This window comes from Monodon monoceros, unplaced genomic scaffold (genome assembly GCF_005190385.1).
Source record: "Monodon monoceros isolate NGI ecotype Baffin Bay Population unplaced genomic scaffold, NGI_Narwhal_1 Super_Scaffold_11, whole genome shotgun sequence".
In the NCBI taxonomy this organism is placed as follows: Eukaryota; Metazoa; Chordata; class Mammalia; order Artiodactyla; family Monodontidae; genus Monodon; species Monodon monoceros.
Genome location: NW_021703767.1, coordinates 121,159,703 through 121,182,968, shown reverse-complemented (window position 1 = coordinate 121,182,968; position 23,266 = coordinate 121,159,703). Strand labels below are relative to the sequence as shown.

At 36.0% G+C, this 23,266-nt stretch overlaps 1 protein-coding gene and 1 pseudogene across 4 annotated transcripts in view; one reads left to right on the top strand and one right to left on the bottom strand.

The window, feature by feature from the left end:
- The window catches only part of RASA2 (RAS p21 protein activator 2), a 116,796-nt gene that overhangs the window by 68,892 nt on the left and 24,638 nt on the right, over positions 1-23,266 (top strand). For all 4 annotated transcript variants that reach the window (XM_029213999.1, XM_029213996.1, XM_029213998.1 and 1 more), the window contains exons 8-15: positions 442-518; positions 2,342-2,443; positions 13,325-13,481; positions 13,885-14,033; positions 14,650-14,764; positions 15,193-15,267; positions 15,714-15,837; positions 18,142-18,248. In XM_029213999.1, the coding sequence (XP_029069832.1) occupies positions 442-518; positions 2,342-2,443; positions 13,325-13,481; positions 13,885-14,033; positions 14,650-14,764; positions 15,193-15,267; positions 15,714-15,837; positions 18,142-18,248 (906 nt within the window). The remainder of the gene's footprint in view (positions 1-441; positions 519-2,341; positions 2,444-13,324; positions 13,482-13,884; positions 14,034-14,649; positions 14,765-15,192; positions 15,268-15,713; positions 15,838-18,141; positions 18,249-23,266) is intronic.
- Positions 9,210-9,786, bottom strand: LOC114890487 (annotated as a pseudogene).

Below are 23,266 nucleotides of genomic sequence, written 5' to 3'. Positions count from 1 at the left end.
GAGGAAGTTCCTGCCAACGGCCTTGATGTTTTTGGTAAAAATGTGAGAAGGAAGTGTACGGGTGGCATTGGTATCTTGAGAAATGTGGGAAGGTCTTCAGACAGTTCCTAGCCTATGCAGCTTCCCTGAAATAGAACACTTTTACTCTGAGTCACCAAGAGATTACATATGAGCCAGAGAACCCAGTGTTGCCATAGATTGAGTTGATAAGGAAGGGTATGGAGGTAAGGTTGATTTTGATATTTTTTTTGCCACCTTATTCTTGCCACTCTGCTACTTCCATAGCTGTTTTTGTATTTATCTTTTGGGTAAAATATTACTTAGGCATTTTTCTCTGTTTATAATATACACAGTCGAACATTTTAGGGATGATAGTTTTTTAAAGTTCATGTAAGAAAAAGATATTAAAAAATTTTTTTTACTAAAATATTTTGTTTATAGGTAACCAGATCCAGTAGTTACACCAGAAAGTCCCAGTTTCAGGTAGAAGAGGAGGACATTGAAAAGCTGGAAATTAGGTATGTGTCTTGGGGTTTTACAGAATTGCTATGTTCTGTGCTAAAAGAAAATCCTAAATTTAACTGTAAAAGGTGACTCAAGCTTAACAGAATTCTCTTTAGCAACTTAATCGATGAAACTTAGAGGAATGTGCATCTAATTTAAATCCAAATAATCTTTTCAAAATCCGATTTCTTTGTACTAATAGTTAAGGTGTATTTATTTTAAAAATAAAATGAGCTAATTTTCACCTATTTTATTATATTTTTAGTTTTTCCCAAATTTAATTGCTCCGTAAATTTCTAAATCATAGCATAATGGATGCAAAGAATATATAGAAAAGTAATTATATATTAGCCAATTTAGAAATAATTTTTTTATTCTTCTTAACATATCTGCTGTCTAACAGAAATTTCAGTGAGGTAAGAAGTCTTGTAAGATGATTCAACAGGTGCATGTGTTTGAAGTTTGTGCTATTTCCTAGGTCTTAAATATCTATGCTGTTTGGGAGGGGAAAGTTTTGTAAATGCATGTATAGGTGTGGTGTTAACAGTGTGTTCGTCTAAAGGGTGTATTAATCACATGTTTGGAATGATCAGGTAATGTATTTTTCTAAATCACCTACCTTTACATATTAACTGGTTTTAATTGAGAAAGAAACTGTAGTCTTGTGTTGGTTTCTTTTCTCAAAAACAAAAAAGGAACTCTATAGTCCTTATTTTTACAGGTTAAAATAAAGCGTAGACTTTGAAACTAAGAAACTTAAGTGCTTTCTTTTAGATTTAAGATAGTCACTTTCTATGCTTTTAAGTAAAAGCTACCGCAGTATTCTGCTTTCTTAGTTTAGATAGTGAGGTGTAAGACAATGCTAACATCTCTTGTTTTTAAGCATGTAAAATTATGTCTGGTACTTTCGCCATAAGCATCTTTGCCGTAGGCGTTTTTGCCGCGGACATTTTCGCCACATGACTAGTTGGCCATAAGTCAGCTTTGCTGTGAAAAATAAAATAACTAGTTGACAGTTGGTTTCAACTGGTTGAAATGTGTTAGCATTTCTCCTGGTTATCGACGTTATTGATAGCTTCATTGAGCAGACAAGTGACGGTGATTTGCCCCAAGAGTTGGTTTCTTATTTGGAAACACACCACATTGGAGGAGAAAGAGGCTGAGGGCCTGAAAGGCACAGAGGCAAAGCCACATTTCGCATAGAACTTTGAAGCATCCATCAGCAGACATGTGACACTATGGCAAGAACAAACAAGAGTGTGGAGGCTTCAGTACAAAACTCAGAAACCAATATGCATCCTAGTGTCTGGAAACGCATACCTGTCTTAACGAAGGAAGAAATTTTAGGAAAAAAGTGCAATGCTGAATGAGGAGACAAATCAAGAAGCAAAAACAAAAACAACGTGTGAAATACTGTGAACGAAAGACTTGGAAGATAAGCGTTTAGGTACAGCCCACAAAATAGAGTCAGTATTTGCGCAGCATTGCCATGAATTTACACACATTTTGAATGTGTTCAAATAAATTTTGTATTTTGCAATAAAGTCTTTTTAATTTTGTTGTTTATTTTTTACGTTTGTGTCTTTTTTAATGTCTCTCTTATTTTATTTTATCTTTTATCACAAAATTGCCTTTGACCAATTAGTTATGTGGTGAAAATGTTTGCGGCAAAAAGTGCTTGAGGCAAAGATGTCTGTGGCAAAGATGCTTATGGCAGAAGTACCCAGAACCGTAAATTAGTGCTGGAATACGAATCATGGTAATTTGAAGCTTTTTGGTCATGTGCGTTCTCTTACACATTGTTTGCAGAAAATAAAGCCAGTTTTTAAATTTTCAGGATCGACTTGTGGAACAATGGAAACCTGGTCCAAGATGTTTTCCTCGGTGAGATTAAGGTTCCTGTGAACGTGTTAAGAAATGATGCTTCTCATCAAGCCTGGTAAGAAGACAAACATTGTAGTGAACTACATAGTAGGTCATCCCCTTTCATGCACTGTATATGCAAATAAATGCTTACTTTGAGCATATTTTAAGTTTTTAATGGATAAGCCCAAAGTTATTAACATTAACTGATTTGGCCATTAATTTATTGTTGCAGAAATATAAGTACAATTATATTAGTTTTATGACTTGTCCTCTGGTACTGAGATAAAAGAACTGAATTGCCTAGGAATATTTTCCTGTTCAAAAACTTAATCTTAACTCTAAAGAAAAAATATAAAACATTTCCAACGTTACGTAAGAGTTGCCCATGTGAGAAGATGCTTGATCACAAATCAGCATCTGTAGTTCAGAAGCTTTATTAATGGGCATGGGAACTGGATGTTTGAAAGCAAAAGGTTTATTGTAGGGACTCAGCTGTTTACGGGATCTCACCAGTGATTTCCCTACCCCAAATCCCATTGAAATGCACCATGGATGGCTCTGATGTTATTTTCTAAATGCCTAGGATCTAGATGTTGTTGAGCTGACCCAGTTAACACATTTTTCAGGAGCTCTAGTGGCTCAATGTTGGCTACAATATTACCTTTTTGTGACTTCTAATAGTGACATTAAACTCATGTTAATGCTCGGACATTAAACTGATGTTAGTTTCCTTAGTAGAATCAGTGTGAAACTATTGTTTTTTTTCTGTCTACAGCACTTAAGAGCGTGTATATCCTTTCCCTTGCAGTAGGTTGCCCAGTAGCCCTCATGCTAGACTTGGGTTTCAACTGAGTATAAACAGCATGCCTTTCTCATTTGCCTCTTAAGGCCCCCTTTTTAGGGCTCAGTTTCAGTTGCCTGGAAGAGGAGTTGAAACAGTGTTTAGATGTTTCTTACTGTGGACAGCAGTCTCATTTGCCTTTAGGATTTTGCTTCTCCTGAGTGCCGTCAGGCATTCTTCACTTTGGACTCTGTTGTCCTTAAACAGTTCTCCCTAGTAGACTGATATTTCTTTCTTTCTTTCTTTCTATCTATCTATCTGTCTATCTGTCTATCCATCCATCCATCCATCTATCCATCCATCCATCCATCTATCCATCCATCCATCCATCTATCCATCCGTCCATCCGTCCATCCGTCCATCCATCCATCCATCCATCCATCCATCCATCCATCCGTCCTAAGTCTTAGTTGCAGCATACGGGATCTTTAATTGTGGCATGAAGAATCTTTTAGTTGTGGCATGCGGGATCTTTAGTTGCAACATGTGGGATCTAGTTCCCCTGACCAGGGATCGAACCCGGGGCCCCTGCATTGGGAGCACAGAGTCTTAGCCTCTGGACCACCAGGGAAGTCCCTAGACTGATATTTAGAGTCTCAAAAATTTTATTTTATTTTTACCTCTTGCTAATGCAGATCTAAGATTTATTAGTCTTTATGATGGCGTTTTATATGCTGTAATTTCCAAAATATATCCATAGATGGAAACTTGGTCACTATGAAAAACTGATGAACATTTGAGGCTTGTCATTCACCCCTGCCAATCTTCTTCCACCTTCTATAAAATTAGCATACTGTTTAAAAAATATTTATTCATTTATTTATTTGGCTGCATCGGGTCTTAGTTGTGGCACGCAGGATCTTCGTTGCGGTGCGCGGGCTCTTCATTGCACTGCACAGGCTTCTCTCTAGTTGTGGTGTGTGGGCTCCAGAGCATGCGGGCTCAGTAGGTGCGGCATGTGGGCTCTCCAGTTGTGGTGCATTGGCTTAGTTGCCCCGGTGCATGTGGGATCTTAGTTCCCCGACTAGGGATCGAACCCACATCCGCTGCATTGGAAGGTGGATTCTTAACCACTGGACCACCAGGGAAGTCCCTAGCATACATTTTTAAATGAAAATTTCTGAACTCAGTTCATTAAGTCTTTAAAATGATATGCCATGCTACTTGGTACAAAATAAAATGTGAGTCATTGTGCCTCCCAAGGCCCCTCAAAGTGAACTTGAAATGTGCCATTATAGCCTTATTTTAAGTAAGAGGTCTCCAAATTTGGAGGCCCTCCAAATTTGGCAAAATTTGTAGAACTACCTAGGCAGGATGTAAGAACACTAACAAATTAATTTTATTCCCATAGTTTTTTTTTTTTTTTGCTAATAATATTTTAAAAGTAACCTGCCCAAAAGTATGTATTAAAATTTATACAACATGAAATAGAAACATCTGCTAATTCATTTATACTTCTCTGCATGTAAGGAAATATAAAAATGTGAATGCAGTTTTCTTTTAAGTCAAATTAAAACTCAGCCTCCTTTGTCAATTGTAGAGCTGCAGCATCCCCTTGTGGGGTTGATGGTAACTACATGAAAACTCAGGAAAAGCTTTATTTACCTTCAGGATTTCAGGCATATTCTTTCTTTCTTTCTTTCTTTTTTTAATTAATTAATTAATTTATTTTTGGCTGTGTTGGGTCTTCGTTTCTGTGCGAGCGCTTTCTCTAGTTGTGAGCGGGGGCCACTCTTCATCACGGTGCGCGGGCCTCTCACTGTCGCGGCCTCTCTTGTTGCGGAGCACAGGCCCCAGACGTGCAGCCTCAGTAGTTGTGGCTCACGGGCTCTAGAGCGCAGGCTCAGTAGTTGTGGCTCATGGGCCTACTTGCTCCGCGGCATGTGGGATCTTCCCAGACCACGGCTCGAACCCGTGTCCCCTGCATTGGCAGACAGATTCTCAACCACTGCGCCACCGGGGAAGCCCAGGCATATTCTTTCTAATCTTAATATTCTAGCTCATTAGTGTTGATAATATCTAGTTTTAACTTTATCATATGTAGATCACAGAATTTGATCAGACTTTTTGAATAGGTAGTATACTCACATGGTTCACAGTTCAAAAGGTAAAAGTCTGTCTCCTGCCCCTGTCCCCCAGCTAACCATTTTCCCTCTTCTGAGGTAGCCACTAGTTTGAGATTGTGGAAATATTTTATGTAAGTATAGGCAAACATGGATATATCCTTCTTTCCCATTCGTTACACAAATGTACACATTTAAAAAAAATTTTTATTTTATGTTGGAGTATAGTTGATTAACAATGTTGTGTTAGTTTCAGGTGTACAGCAAAGTGATTCAGTTATACATATACACGTATCTATTCTTTTTCAAATTCTTTTCCCATTTAGGTTATTACAGAATATTGAGCAGAGTTCCCTGTGCTATATAGTAGGTCCTTGTTGGTTATCTGTTTTAAATATAGCACTGTGTGTACTTGTCAATCCCAAACTCCCTAACACTCCCTCCCCCCCACCCTTCCCCCCTGGTAACCATAGGTTCATTCTCTAAGTCTGTGAGTCTGTTTCTGTTTTGTAAATGAGTTCATTTGTGTCTTTTTTTTTTTTAAGATTCCGCATATAAGCGATATCATATGATATTTGTCTTTCCCTGTCTGACTTAACTTCACTTAGTATGATAATCTCCAGGTCCATCTGTGTTGCTGCAAATGGCATTATTTCATTCTTTTTTAATGGCTGAGTACTATTCCATTGTATATATGTACCACATCTTCTTTATCCATTCATCTGTCAGTGGACATTTAGGTTGCTTCCATGTCTTGACTATTGTAAACAGTGTTGCAATGAACATTGGGGTGCACATATCCTTTTGAACCATGTTTTTCTCCGGATATATGCCCAGGAGTAGGATTGCTGGATCATCTGGTAGCTCTATTTTTAGTTTTTTAAGGAACCTCCATACTATTCTCCATAGTGGCTGTACCAGTTTACATTCCCACCAACAGTGTAGGAGGGTTCCCTTTTCTCCACCCTCTCCAGCATTTATTGTTTGTAGGTTTTTTGATGATGGCCATTCTGACCGGTGTGAGGTGACAACCCTCAGAATGGGAGAAAATATTTGCAAACGAAGCAACTGACAAAGGATTAATCTCCAGAATATACAAGCAGCTCATGCAGCTCAACATCAAAAAACAAACAACCCAATCCAAAAATGGGCAGAAGACCCAAATAGACATTTCTCCAGAGAAGATATACAGATTGCCAAATAAATAAATAAATAAATAAATAAACTCAAAATGGATTAAAGACCTAAATGTAAGGCCAGACACTATAAAACTCTTAGAGGAAACCATAGGCAGAACACTCTATGACATACATCACAGCAAGATCCTTTTTGACCTACCTCCTAGAGAAACGGAAATAAAAAATAAATAAACAAATGTGGCCTAATGAAACTTAAAAGCTTTTGCACAGCAAAGGAAACCATAAACAAGATGAAAAGACAACCTTCAGAATGGAAGAAAATATTTGTAAATGAAGCACCTGACAAAGGAATAATCTCCAAAATATACAGGCAGCTCATACAGCTCAATATCAAAAAAACAAACAACCCAATCCAAAAATGGGCAGATCTGAATAGACATTTCTCCAAAGAAGGTATACAGATTGCCAACAAACACATGAAAGGGTGCTCAACATCACTAATCATTAGAGAAATGCAAATCAAAACTACAGTGAGGTATCACTTCACACCGGTCAGAATGGCCATCATCAAAAAACCTACAAACAATAAATGCTGGAGAGGGTGGAGAAAAGGGAACCCTCCTACACTGTTGGTGGGAATGTAAACTGGTACAGCCACTATGGAGAATAGTATGGAGGTTCCTTAAAAAACTAAAAATAGAGCTACCAGATGATCCAGCAATCCTACTCCTGGGCATATATCCGGAGAAAAACATGGTTCAAAAGGATATGTGCACCCCAATGTTCATTGCAACACTGTTTACAATAGTCAAGACATGGAAGCAACCTAAATGTCCACTGACAGATGAATGGATAAAGAAGATGTGGTACATATATACAATGGAATAGTACTCAGCCATTAAAAAAGAATGAAATAATGCCATTTGCAGCAACACAGATGGACCTGGAGACTATCATACTAAGTGAAGTTAAGTCAGACAGAGAAAGACAAATATCATATGATATCGCTTATATGCGGAATCTTAAAAAAAAAAAAAGACACAAATGAACTCATTTACAAAACAGAAACAGACTGGTGTGAGGTGATAACTTGTAGTTTCGATTTGGAATTCTCTAAGAATTAGTGATGTTGAGCATCTTTTCATGTGCCTCTTGGCCATCCATATGTCTTCTTTGGAGAAATGTCTGGTTAGGTCTTCTGCCCATTTTTTGATTGGGTTATTTTTTTTTGATATTGAGCTGCATGCGCTGTTTGTAAATTTCGGAGACTAATCCTTTGTCAGTCTCACCGTTTGCAAATACTTTCTCCCATTCTGTGGGTTGTCTTTTCATTTTGTTTATGGTTTCCTCTGCTGTGCAAAAGTTTTTGAGTTTAATTAGGTCCTTAATGGACACATACTGTATCATATTCTGTACCTTACTTTTTTTCACTTTCAATTTAGTAGAACTTCAGTATTTGTTGACTTTTTATAGTGGTTAAGAGTATGGACTCCAGAACGAAATTGCCTTGGTTGAAATCCCAGCTCTGTCATTAACTACCTGGGTGACCTTGGACAAGTTGTTCCACCTGCATGCCTTTGCTTTCTTTGGCTATCAAATGGGGATAGTACAAACAGTACCTGCCTCCCAGAGTTGTTAGAGGATGAATTGGTTTCATGTAAAGTAAGTTACAAGTGGGTATACCGTGGGTATAACTCAGGCTCTCATCATTATAGTTATTGCTGCTGTCATCACCATTATTCCACATCAGTACGTATAGAATTTCTGCATCTTTTTTTTTTTTTTTGGTACCAGTATTCCACTGTTTTGTAATGGTATAAATAAAGAGAACCTTAGTGATCATCTAGTTCAGTCTCATTTCACCAGTTACATCAGTATCAGAGAACTTAACATGTGCAAAGCCCTTGTGTGATTGTACACATTGGCACAGTAATTTCCTCCTAAATGATCCAAAATGAACATTAAGAAAATAGATGCAAACATCCTTTCATGTTATAATTTACAATTTTGAAAGTAAGATTCAAGAAGTAAATAAAACACATGGTTGGAGTTTTTTTCAATATAAGCACTTTATACAAATTTAAAACTAGATTATTATTTACTTTAAGATGAGTTGGTTTTGTAGTTTGCTAATTTTGGCACCTATCTTTAATCTCCTATCTTTAGTAACAATCTGTTGATAATGATTATCTTTCTGGAACCAGAAATAACATTTAAGTATTAGTAAAGGTGCCTCTGAACAGTTACTTTCCAGATTAGGCAGCATTATACACAAATAATGGTAGTTTTTGCCTGCCTACCTCAATTTTAATTATACAGACCTTGTTAAAATTTTTCAAATGCTGATTTTTCTTCTGTTAAGGGGCTGTCAAAACTGCTGACTCTTGAGAACATTAGGATTGCTTTTTTGTCTAACTATGAATGAAAAAAATACATGTGAGCAACTGAGTGCCACTTTCAGTTGATAACTTCTCTTTGTTTCCTGTTCCTTATTCTTTCAAACTGAAACACTTCATTCAAAAACTGAAGAAAATATACTTGAGGTTTTTGTTTGTTTTTTTTTTTTTTGTATCCCTAGACCTCAGACACACCAGATATCCTCTACTTAACAAATCTTGAGGTTTTTCTTTTTAGCTCTAATTCATACAAGATTGCTTAATTCACCAGGGCTCCTTTAGATTGTTTAAGTTGAGATTTTTGTAACAATGTTTTAAAATAATAAATTACATGTACATAATTATATAAATAATGACATTATATATAGTTATTTTACATATATATGTTTTTTAACTTTTACTTGCATTTATTTTTTTGCAGCATTTATTCCTGGGCCATAAGTTTTTGTTTCTTCAGTTTCTTCTGGGATACCTTTTTCTTCTGGGCAACCTCTTCTGGTTTAGGAACAATCTGTTCTTTTTCTGTGAGGATTATCTCAGTGTGGCAGGGAGAGCTCATGTATGGGTTGATCAGACCATGAGCTCTGTAAGTCCTGTGCCATATCTTGGGGGCTTTGTTCACCTGGATGTGCTCAATGACCAGAGAATCTACATCTAAGCCCTTAAGTTCAGTATTACTCTCTGCATTTTTGAGCATGTGCAGTAAAAATTCAGCACTCTTTTTGGGCCTCTGACCCTGTGTCCAGCACCACTGTTTGGCCTGGGGCACACCTACGAACTCCACCATTGTAACGATGGAATGGCACACATTGCTTCTGTAAAGTGACATCCTTCAGATACTTGGTGGCTTTTCGGATATGCATACACTTAATGGCCTGGGCAGTTTCACGAGTGTTCTTAAAGTGAACACGAAGATTTGAACCTCTTGATTTGCCTGATTTTTTGTGGTTTTCTGGGTCAAGTGAATAACGAACCATTTTTAGAGGTTACCTCAGGCTGTTTACCGGAAAAGCTAATTAATATATTTTAAGTGGTAACAGTTATATGTATATAAATGTTTTATAAATAACATTTACTGTGTACAAGGCACTATTCTAAGTGCTTTACTTACATAACCTCCTTAGGGATTAAATCAGTTAGATACTATTATTACCCCTTATTGAAGAGGTGAGGAAACAAGCACAGAGAGATTGAGCAGTTTTCCCAAGGTCGTACAGCTGTGATTTGGACCAAACTCTTTGACTCCAAAGTTTTTGCTTTTAACCAATGTAAAATAATAAATTTGTACTTTGGCATAAATATTTTTGAATATGTTTAAAACTCAAAAATATTCTGTTTTAAGCTGTCAGCAAAGATTTGAGTGTCCCTTGCTTATAAAATATTATTAAAAAGAAAATTGAGTGAGCGGTCCCTTCTCATTTAAAAAAATGATCTTTTCAAGGAATGGGTAGGGCAATTTTGAAATTCTGTATTTTGTTCAAGTAGACATGGGTGAAGTATTTTGTCCATAGGAATTTCTTATCCTGCCAAAGAAACCTAAGGAGACAGGTTTAAAAAGAGTGGCAGGAGCGAGCCCTTCTGGAGTTCCTGAGCATCCTACAACAGTGTATGCATAAAAACGAATAACTGGCATAACACTGCCCTAACCCCTCTGCAAAGAATGTGCCATGTTAGGACTATAGACCTATTTTGCGGGTATTTTGTAGTTTTATGAGAGTACCAGAGGGATAAAGCATATTCCTTCCCCCAGTAATTCGGAGATAAGGGAATTAGAGATGCCCTCTGAGTATAATTTCTATAGAACAAACCAAAACAGAGTCTGTAACCTGACTAGAGTATGAGGACACTGTTTAGGATGGGTAGGCACAGTCCCTGGGAGGCTGGGTTTTAACTGTAACACAAGTAATTTTATCCTTCCATATACGGAAAACATGAGTTAAAATAGAAGGGGCAGAATAAAAATGTATCCCAAAGAGGCCAACATGGGTGGCTGCTGCCCATTCAAGCACAGTCAAGTGGTAAGGGGATTCTGTTCTAGAAGCATTGTTCTTTCCTTGGCAAAATTGTCTTAGCTGAGAGATTCTTAAGATTTCCTTAGATCTCTGTGTTGTGTCTCTGTACTCACCACAGCACCTTCTGATAAATAATTTGGCTTTCCAAATAGCTTACCAGTAGGTAAAAAATGTATTGATCAAACATAAACAATTGTATTAACAGGTAAAAAAAGGTATTAGTTGAAGTAGGAGATGTAGATGAAACACTATGGGAAATAGTGATAATTGTTGAAGCCAAGTGATAAGCGCATGGGGGTGATGGTGAGGGTGTTGCTTACTAATATTATCACTCTTCTCCCTACTTTTGTGAATTAACATTTCCATAATAAAATGTATTAGTCACAAAAAAGTGTGGGTCTCTTTGCCATTTGACTGTTGTACAGTCTTCCCTCGGTATCCATGGGGGATTTCTTCCAGGAACCGTGAAGTTCAAACCCATGTTGTTCAAGGGTCAGCAGTATTTCTTTTCATAAATTTAGTAATTGGCCTTCTGTTTTAAATATATTAGTCTCTGTGCTCAATCATTGCAATTCAGGTTCACTTTGAGATGTGCTGTTAAAACTAGGTATCTGAGTCTGCAAAGCTACAGAACATACACTGCATTGTTGAAAATTGACCAAAGTGATGCCCACGTCAGGATGCTTGGGGATCAGCCAGCTAGACTTCCCTTAGAGGCACTTCAGAGTCATTTTTGCTAATAGGCTGATTTCCAATTATTTCCATAGGCAAATTCTTTAAATCATTATTTCTCAAATCAGAGACTAGAAGTTCTGAAGGTTGGTCTTCTGAGACAAGAATTCCTGTTTTGTGGGTAGTGTTATAATTTCTGTATAATTTCTTCTCCTTACATTACCATTCCTTCATCTTTTAAATTTTTCTGGGTTAATTCTCTAGTTCTCTTTTATATCTTTATCATATCTTTCTGAAAGCTAGAATTCTTTTAAAACCCCCTCTCTTCTATTTTTAAACAAGTTAGTCTGTTAGGGGAAGACATCAAAAGTAAATATCAAAACTACTGACTCCTTTATAAAAAGCATTCTAGCTAATGAGTGAAGGAGGGATGATAGAATCATAGTTATCATTTTGCAACCTGTGCAGATTAATGACTCTCGGCAGTGGCCATCAGTGATTGCTAATATCACAAAAAGAGAAAACAGTCAGACATTAGTGCCTCTTGGTGGGACTACACAACACTCTAAATGAAATGTTCTTGCCAGAATGTGAAACCTGAATCTAACCAAGCCCCTAGATCTACCTACAATACTACAGGAAATACAGAGGAGACAAAAGAACATGTTAAATGACATCATGGAGATAGAGTTAACACAGTCCCAAGTCTGGAAAATTGTATAGATAAATTACCTGATTTCTTAGTGGTTAGAGGGTATCTATAGGTTAAAAGAAACTTAAGCTATCAACCAATTACAATCTATAAAACTTGGATTTGAATAGAACATAGAAAACTGTTCAAGTTTGGGAGAATTTGCATACTGACTGGATAGTAATGATTTTTAAAAGTTTATATATATATTTATAGTTATATATACTTAAATATTTATAGATGAAATTATAAAACACCTGGAAATTGTTTTAAAAGAATGCAGGAGTGGGATGGGAGGAGTGAGTAGAGAGACGGCTAAAACAAGAATAACCTTGAGTTGATAATTATTGAAGTTAGGTGATGGTACATGGGAGTTCAGTATGCTACTCTTTTTACTTTTGTATGTATTTTTAAATTTCCATGACAGAAAGTCTTTAAAAATAACTTAGATTTCTGGTTTTGGTCCTACAAACTTCTCTTGATTTTTAAACACTTCTCTTTCCTTGGAATATTTAAAGCTGCCTCTATTTTTTACATATATATTTTTTGCCTTTTACGTACCTGGAAAAATTCATGTAAATCTGATTTTTGCAAATAAAAACATTTTCAGTATATTTGCACTGTTAATCCTTTAATAATATAAAAATCATTTATAAACCTTCAATCACTAACTTTTAAAAAATAAGTTCAAATTTTTACAATGTAGGATTTACTTTAAAATGAGATCACTTATACCTTCTTGTAGTATGTCTTATCTATTTCAACCAAATGTGTCTCTCTTAAATTTAGTTGGTAAAGAGTTATTTTTGATAATATGTTGGATTTTGTGTTTCATTTTTTATTATTTTTTTCCTAACCTGCAAGCTAATCAGACTCTTATTCAGTCCTTTTGAGATCTTGATTTTTGTATTATCTATACTTTTTTTTCCTGGATTAAAATCTATTTTTAGCTTTCTAGTTCAATAGACAGCCACTATTAAGCCTCTGAAAATTAATACTGTGCTATTTAATGAATTATCCTAACATTATACATTAAGTTGACTTTTTGGATTTAGTTTTTTGATAGCTTAGCTGTTTGTTTACCTCACCAACTTTGAGGCCCATTACCATTGCATAGAATTGATTCTATTTTTACTTTAGGTACTTGCTACAACCAAGAGACAATGGAAACAAGTCATCTAAAACTGATGACCTGGGATCCCTTCGATTAAATATATGTTATACAGAAGACTATGTGCTTCCTTCAGAGTACTATGGTCCTTTGAAAACTTTGCTGCTAAAATCACCAGATGTTCAGGTACCTTAAAAATCTTGTGTGCTACTTAATATGGAAAGGCTAGAATAATTCTGTAAATTATGAGGAAAAGATTTCAGAGTATCAAGTTTTATTAAAACTATATATACGTGTGTGTGTGTGTGTGTGTATATATATATATATACACACACACACACACACACACTCTGTATGTATGTGTGTGTATATATATATATATAAATATATATATATTCTGAACCAGAGTACTGTATACCAATATCTGCTCCAAATTTCATCTCTGATAAAAATCTAGAAAATTAAATATTATTCTATACAACAGTTATCATTAATGAACATATTTGAATTACTTTTTAAAGGCTAATGATTGAATATTTAATCATGCTTCTTTGATTTTGTGCTTGTTTTCTACCTTTCTATATTCTAGCCGATATCTGCCTCATCTGCTTACATTTTGGGTGAAATATGTCGAGATAAAAATGATGCTGTTTTGCCCCTTGTACGACTGCTGCTCCACCATGATAAACTTGTTCCTTTTGCCACTGCAGTAGCTGAATTAGACTTGAAAGATACACAGTAAGAGTTATATTTTATTAAATGTTAACTATGTGCTGTTGAAATTGGACCTTAATTTGCCAAGTTGTTTTTGTAATCTCAGTTCTTTTGTATTGACCAGCCTCTTTCTGTATAGAGGTCTTAAAAGAACTGCTTAGCAAGTAATAAAAGGCAGTTCTTTAAGTTAGCAAGCAGTATCCACCAACAGTAAAGTTAACAACTAAAAGATTTTTTTCACTCATTGTTAAAATTTCCTGTTACTAATCTTTGCTTCTTTATTGTAATGAGTCACATGTCACAAATAAAACACCAGGACAGAAGGGTTTTTTCCTCCTTATCCATTATGTAGCACCCTTATATGCCCATGTCTGACATTAAAAGCAATCAGATGGCTTCCTGTTCCTGTCATAGTCTAACACTTGTTTTAGACACACACTACTTTTGTAGTTCAAATATAGGTTACTTTTTTTTGCTAACTTATTTTTTTATGTTTTTGGTAAGTTTGAAAATCCTAATTGTAGCAGGTTGGTAAAAATTACTAAAATTGTATATATGACCAAAGTCAAATACCTCATTATTGATTTTACAGCCTTTGTTTATTACACTTGGTTTCACCTTATTTCTATTTGTATTTCAGAGATGCAAACACAATTTTTAGAGGAAATTCCTTGGCTACCCGATGTCTGGATGAGATGATGAAAATAGTGGGAAGGCACTACCTGAAAGTAACATTAAAACCTATTCTAGATGAGGTACAGAATATAACCTCTGATACTAATAGTTTGTCCTTATTATAGCATCTCTTTCATCAAGTTATCTACTGATGGGGATGATATATCCATTCACACATTACTGAAAGAACACAGGTGAACACTTTAGAAGTAAAATAAATGATGTACTTTTCCATCAATGGATTTTTACTTGAAGGGCACATTGTAGTATACTCTACATAATTATTTCTTTGTTATAGGGTTTATTTTAGCTGGAGTTTCAAATATATGAGAAATGTTTTTTGATACAGTTCTTTACGCATATTGTATACATTATCTCTGGATGGGGGTTTTAAACTTTGTTACAGTTTTAATTTTTATAATTGTATGATCAGAAAAATAATAGTAATTTTCATTTTGCCAAATTATTTAGAAAAGAGCATTAGATGAAAAATTAATCTATTTTCCAGATATGTGAATCCTCAAAATCCTGTGAAATTGATCCTATTAAATTGAAAGAGGGAGATAATGTAGAAAATAATAAGGTAAGTCTTCTGTGTCTTTATAACTGCATTAAAATTGGTCTTAATGGTATACCTATCTCCCACTTATGTTGTAGTAATGTTATTTGGAGGGAAGCAGCGCTTTTTATTTGCATAATGCCTATACTATTAGCAGCATATCCTATGTCTAGTTTTTAGAGTGTTATTTCCCTCATTTCTCTTTGGATCATTTTATTCTCTGCTGCTTCTTATGAATTTTATTCCGTACATTCACCTCTTATATCTAACTAGTCTAAATCTAATTCATTAAATGAGTTCAGGATGCAATTGTCCTTTAGCTGAGTGCGTTTAGAGAAGGGAAGCAAAGCTTTAGAATACTAGATGGTGACTGCCTAATATATCTCATTTTCGCTGCATTTTTTTCCATAAAGGCTGTTGAACATGTATAAAAGTCAAAATCTTAATGTTTACCTTTTTAAATCCTACAGGAGAATCTGCGCTACTATGTAGACAAGTTATTCAGTACAATTGTAAAATCAAGTATGAGTTGCCCCACTGTAATGTGTGATATCTTTTATTCTCTAAGGCAAATGGCCACTCAAAGATTTCCTAGTAAGTGCCTTGTTTTACTAAAATACTCCTTTTTTTTCTATACTTGATTTTTCTGTACATTTATTATCTATTTAGTTTATGTGAATGTGTTTATGGTTTGTTAAGTATATAGTCTTCTTTCATTTTTCAAAATAGTTCTAGCATTTTAATGAAACATCTAATTTTCTTGTAATCTTAAAACAGAATACTCTTGCTTATTTCAATATAATAGCAACTTTATACAAGCAAATCAAAATCAACACTAATTTTAAGAAAGGCAGAAATTTAGAACCGTAACAGTATATAAGTATTTATACCAGCTGCTTACAAGACTGTTAAATATGATAAACAAAAACAGCTTTGTTATTTGTACCAACTACCTTTTCCACTTGCATGCATTCAAAATAGTGAGAATTTTTAAGTTCTGTACAACTGACTAGATTTGACAGTTTGAGAATGCTAAGGTCTTAATGATGAGAGGTTTTTGCAAAAATGGTTTTAGACATTAGAAACATCTCTGTTGCAATATACATAGAATTTTGAGGTAACATATCAATATCTGGCATGCTTTAATTTTGCAAGAACACCTGTGTCAAGGCTTTCCTTAAAAACATTTCAATTAAATTAACAGTTGCTATCTCTGATTGTCAACACTTGGAATTCTAATTATATGCATCTCTGATAAGTAAATAAACTTACTATGGCTGTCTTTCCAGATCTGCCTGTAATGGGGGGGAGGGTAAGGAGGTAAGGCAGCTGCTTAAATTATCAGTCTTATCCAGCCGTGTGAAACTGTAAGTTTATTTCTGTAACCATCTGAAGAGATTTTGCTATTTTATCGTATTTTTAAGTGTGTTATGTGCACACAGGTGTGTGCAGTTATCTGCTGCTCCACTAAATTACCCAAAGCTAAAGTGGGGTTGAGTTGTCTAACTAACATGTAGATAAATTCAGCCCTAGATGTCTTTGCTAATTATAGTAAAAATATAAACAGTTAACTTGAAATAAGCATACTAAATCTAGACTTTGTAATGAAAATAAGGGGAGCAGAGACATTAAAGTATGGAAAGATGAAATGCTGACTGAAATTATATTTTTAAATAGTGTGTTAGATCATAATAACCACATTGAGGAGGACTTAGTGAACAGGCACAGTGCTAGCCTGAATTATCTCCACTCTCTCACCTACACAACACCACATGAGATAGGTACTGCTCCCCTTCAGTAGTTAATGAAACTGAGGTTTAGGGAAGTCAAGTAATTTGCCCAAGGTCCGTGACATGGCCAGCAGGTAAGCAGGGTCTCACACCTGGGCCCGGCCCACTCCAAAGCATGCTACTAACCAGCGTACTCTACACTACCCAGTGAATTTGGCCTTCAGTATGCATTAGCTGTTTAATTCTTGTTTATGTGAATAATCTAAAACACATCCTATGATTTTTTTAAAACTGCAAACATATTTCCTTAACTGTCTTTTTGTTGGCCTTAGATATTCTCAGTAGACTCCAGTAGTGATAGTTCTATTCTCAAAAAGTATTTTCATTATTTTCTCATTTGTTCTTACTGCCCTGGGAAGATGGGTGGGGAGTGGGGAGGCAGTCATGGGAAGCAAGTATTATTAAAGAACTACACATTAAATGACTTGTGGGTGACCACCTGCTGAGTGACTTAGAAGAGTTAAAACTCACACCAAATGCAGACATTGTTTCCCTCACCTGCTTCTTTACCATCTGGTTGATTGTTGCATTGTGTTGACTCCAGTCAGCAACAAAAGCTGTAGCTGAATGATCAAAGCCACAAGTTGTCTTCAGTTCATCTGCATTTTTATAGGGAATATTGGTAGCTTTTTTAAAGTAAAGATTTCTGTCTAATTGTTTATATTACATAACCTTTGATATTGTCAAGATTTTTGAGGGAACAGTATCCTAAAACTGAAGACAATCGCCTATCTTAGCCTTAGGGGATTCAGCATTACCACTAGGTAGTGCTAGATACTACTTTTATTTTTGTTGTAATTTCAGGAGTCTCTTCTTGCAGATGAGGAAAGAGGTATTTTTCCAAATTAAAATATTTCTGACAACCTAGCAGCTTTGTTTTTCACTTTCTTTATTATTTATTATTTCTTTCAGATTTTTTTTTAGTCATAGGATTTTTTTCCTTTAATTTACTCATAACCATTACTATCATTTCATCAACTCAGTTCTTACTATACAAATTATATTTATCTCCTATTTAATTTACATGTTTTTCCAATATTTTTTACCTGGTCATCTTTGTTTTTTAATTGTTTTTGTGCATGACATTTCACCATTTTTTTTCCTGCAGATGACCCTCATGTTCAGTATTCTGCAGTGAGCAGCTTTGTGTTTCTTCGTTTCTTTGCTGTAGCGGTAGTATCACCTCATACTTTTCATTTGCGACCTCATCATCCAGTAAGTGTTGTTCTTCTCAAAGCTTTATTCCATTTTAATTTATTTTTATTAAAATAAGAAAAGATAAAATAACAGGCAAATTTCACTTGGCTATGTTTTCTTATAACGGATACTTAAATTTACTGGGCATTTTTCTTAGCCATTTGATTCTTTCAGAGAAGGTGGAAAATTCTATTTTTTTGTTATTGTTGTTAAAAGATATGCACATGAATAATAATACTATGTTGGTAATAGCTGCAGCTTGGTGATGGGTACAAAGAAGATTCATCATCTTTTCCCTCTGCTATTCTGTATGTTTGTAAATTTCCATAATACAGGGATGTCTTTTTTTTCTTTCATTAGTTATAGGTTTAGTTTGATCTTGCAGATATCTTTAAATCTCACAGAAATTTGAAGAGGCTCATTTCTGAAAGGTGTAGAAACTTTCATTGGAATGTAATTTGTTTGGTATCTCCATATTTTTACTTTTTATTCACCTGAGATGATGATATAAATATATGAGATTTAAAACTTAAGGCATATAATCTTTCTGTTCTGAAGTTGTATTTAGTTACTTAAATCTGAATCTGCACTGCATAGATTTACATGTTTCTTAACATTTTAAAATTCCTTATTTTTGCTGTTTCTTTTTCCTTCTCCTACAGTGTATTATTGCTAATTCTTTAACCTTTTATGTTCCAAACATTTTATAATCTTATCTAATTGTTTTTGTTGCTGATTTTTATAACAAATAATAATAATAAAAGCCAACATTTATTTAGTCCTTGCTTTGTACTAGGCCTTCTTCTAAGTACTTTATATGTTCTAACTTACTTAGTCCTCCCAGTAACCCTGTGAGGTAAATTCTATTCTCATCTTTATTTATAGATAAGAAAACCACAATTCAAGAACTTCTCCAAGGTCACACAACTAATAAATTATGATTTGATCTCACTCAATTTGAACTGGATTAAGAAAGTTCACTGACTGACCCACTCAGTCTTCCCAGGCTGTAAGCTTACCCCTGTTCCTTCCTGCCTCTTAGGCAGCCAGGTGTTTGAGCACCTACAGTGTATCAGATGCTGTGCTCAGCACCGGAGATGTAGTGATGAGGAAGAGACACTCCCTGCCCTTAGGAAACTCGCTAATACAGTGTAGGGAAGACCCACAGGTTTTGGAGTTAAACTGGGCTCTGCAGCCACTGCTTCTCTTGACAGCTACACATTGGCCACTTACTTAACTTTGAGAACTGAGTAAAACCATGCTGCTGTGGCAGCAACACACACTTTCTTGTCAAAGAACAAATGGTCTCTGAGTAGCTACAGCGGAGGATTGGGCCAGTGCCTTTTGTTCACAGGGCTGTCCTTTCTGTGGCTATATTACTGAAGCTGTACAGAACTGTGGGGCAGCAAAAGCTTGATGACATTCTGGACATAAACAGAACTCCTACCTCTGAGCTTGTGACCCTGCCTTATATTCAGACTTGAATTTGCATATCCCTGTAACAGATGTTACAGTAAAGTCCTTCTAACCACAGACTCTGTATTTGAAGTCACCTTTCCAATCAGTATGTCAGAAGGATTGCTTCAAACTGTCATATAACTTTACTGTTTGCTTTTAAGTGAGCCTTTCATTCTAATTGGGGAAATAAGGCAAATATATAAGACACATAGTCTAAAACTACATACATAAATCTAAAACTAGCACCTGATTAGTACCAAGTAAGGAGTATAGACAATCCATACTATAGAAATTGAGAGCAAGGAATGATCCCAGTGACCTGAGGGCGATGACATTGTCGAGACTATTATTGAAAGTTACAGAGTGGTTGAGGAGGAGAACCAATTAAAGGTTGTTAGATTTTACATTTGTAAGTTCTTTGGATTTTGAGAATATTAGTAGAGTAGAAAAGAAGAAAATCCAATTACAGAAGATTAAGGAATAAGTAGGTGAATGCAGTTTTACCTAGGAAATATATCAAAAGTGAGCTCGAGGGCTTCCCTGGTGGTGCAGTGGTTGAGAGTCCGTCTGCCGAAGCAGGGGACGTGGGTTCGTGCCCCGGTCCGCGAGCGTCCCACATGCCGCGGAGCCGCTTAGCCTGTACGCCCTGGAGCCTGTGCTCCGCAACGGGAGAGGCCCACGTACCGCAAAAAAAAAAAAAAGTGAGCTCGCCCTGCTGCTAAAAGACATGGGCAAATTCAAGTATGTACATGTGTGTGTACATATACACATGAATAAATACTTCTTTTGAAAAACACTGATTTTAAAATATGGGTTATAGTAACATTGACATGGTAGACCATTCTTTTGAGAAGTTTCATAGTAAAGAAGAAAGATTGAACTTTCCTTCTCATCCTATCCCCTAGTCTCTCACTGATAGCTCCTTCCAAGACTCAGCCAAGGCAGACTTCTAACCCTTCAGTCTGGGTTAGGCTCCTCTCTTATATGTGCCTGTAGCACCCTGGGGCTTCCTCTGTCATGGCACTTGTCATACTGTTCTATAATCATCTGTTTATTGTCTCTGCATGTGGACTGTCAATACCTTAACAGCAAGGGCGGAATCTTTTTCAAATTTGTGTATCCCAAGCACATGGCACAATTTCTAGAACAAGTAGGTGCTCAGTAAATTTTTTTTTTTTTTTTTTTTTGCGGTACGCGGGCCTCTCACTGTTGTGGCCTCTCCCATTGCGGAGCACAGGCTCCGGACGCACAGGCTCAGCGGCCATGGCTCACGGGCCCAGCCGCTCCACGGCATGTGGGATCTTCCCAGACCGGGGCACGAACCCGCATCCCTTGCATCGGCAGGCGGACTCTCAACCACTGCGCCACCAGGGAAGCCCTCAGTAAATGTTTGATAGGTGAAAGATGGTAGCTCGGAGAGAGAGCTCATCAAATGATGTCTTTTCCAAAAATGGGAAAAGCTATGTATGGTTTAAATAGAGGAGAAGAGACCAACAGAAAGGGAGAAATTAAAGACAGAAGGGGCCTTACTAATATATCAATGTACTGGATGATTCAGAAAGAGTGTCTTTAAAAGAAAAAGTGATAGGATAAACTTGCTGGGGGAAAGAACAGTTTCTCCTTTGAAGTATTATGGTGAATCCTATGAAATTGTTCTGTTTTGGTTTTTTTGTAGATCAAAAATAGTCAACAGCAATTTCACATGGTTCGACTTAATATAAGGAAAAAAGGATAGGATACGTTGTTTTGGGGTGACAGATTCAACGTTTCAGTTCAAGTTAATAAATGTAATACAGCTTCTACTATATGCTAGTGCTAGTCTGTGTACTAGGTGCCAGATGACTAAGGTCCTGGGCATCTCTGAATAATTATGACGGCAGATAGTAGCCGGGTGAAAATTTAGACCAGCTTCTTTGTAGAGTACACTAGGGCATCAGCAGTAGCTAAATGATACGATTGTCAAATAGTGAGGGCCATATTGGTGTAAACAAACCTCTGACATGCAGAAATTATGGAAAATATGGTTTGCTCACTTTTTTCAGTTCAGGAACATAATGAGCTAAAACATTGATTTCAAAACCAAATTTGAACAGGGAAGTCTTGATGAAATTCAGTTCAAATTCAGGTTGTTAGCACATTGTTAAGAATTTTATATTCTTCAAAGGCAGAGAATTGGAGGGACCTTTTATAGATATTGTAGCTAAAATATTTTCTGGATGTTGTAGCTAAAATATTTCTGAATAACCTTAATTAAGGTGTGTAACTGTTTCACGAGTATATCGTAATGATCATATCTCAGGTATTCCTTCTTTTCCAGAATTGCCTTACATCCTGGTCATCTCTTCACCTTCACAGTCACTGCCTATTTTCAGTGTGGGGATACTAAAATATTAAGGAATGTCAGCCAAACACTAAACTAAAGCATTTCTGTATCTAAATTTTCTTGAACATGTCTTTTTCTTTTTTAATTTTAATTTAATTTTATTTTGATTCTTTTTAATCTCTTTTTTAAAAAAAAATATTTATTTATTTATTTATTTTGGGCTGCATTGGGTCTTCATTGCTGCGCGCGGACTTTCTCTAGTTGTGGCGATCGGGGGCTACTTTTCGCTGCAGTGCGCAGGCTTCTCATTGCGGTGGCTTCTCCTGTTGCGGAGCACGGGCTCTAGGCATGCGGGCTTCAGTAGTTGTGGCACATGGGCTCTAGAGCACAGGCTCAGTAGTTGAGGCGCACGGACTTAGTTGTTCCGTGGCATGTGGGATCTTCCCGGACCAGGGCTCGAACCCGTGTCTCCTGCATTGGCAGGCGGATTCTTAACCACTGCACCACCAGGGAAACCCTTGAACATATCTTTTGATGGCAGATTATGGGTATTTGAATCTCCAAAACAAAAAAGATGTTTTATGTAGTGATAAGGGAATCGGTTATACAAATGGATGGATTGGTGGAAACTCATCAGACTATATACATTTAAAATCTGTTCATTTTATTGTATGTAAATTATACCTCAATTTAAAAAAAAAAGGAAGCAGCAAGGATTCATTAGGGAGCACTGTTTAGTCAACTTTATTTATATTTACTTCTTTCTGGTAGATAGGCCTGGATAATAGACTCAAATAGTTACCTTCTGCTAAGATCCTACATGAACTAAGTGACTTCTCATTTCCTAAGTTGAATTTAGGTCTTTGCTTCCATGGTGAAAAGAATTGATTGCAGAAGCCATAAAAGTATTGAATATGCTTACAAGTGGGTTGAATACAGAAATTTGGAAACTGCCATTTTAAGTCATATGGTAGAAAAAAGTAGATGCCATTGACATTCCAAAAGTGAATACAGTTTTTTAGGTAATCCCATCTGCCATACTGTACCCACCCCCCAAAAATTAATATTGATTAAATTATGGCTTTCAGAAGAAAGTATAACATGTCATTAGATATAATTACTTTGAGAGGAACTGTCAGTTACATGTGGCTTCTTTAGTCTCTTAATTCCTTAGTTCAGTGAATTGTGCCAATCCTTAGCTAGATTTTAGCTGGTTTGAATGAACATTTTTGAGTCACTGTTTTAGAGCAAGGTA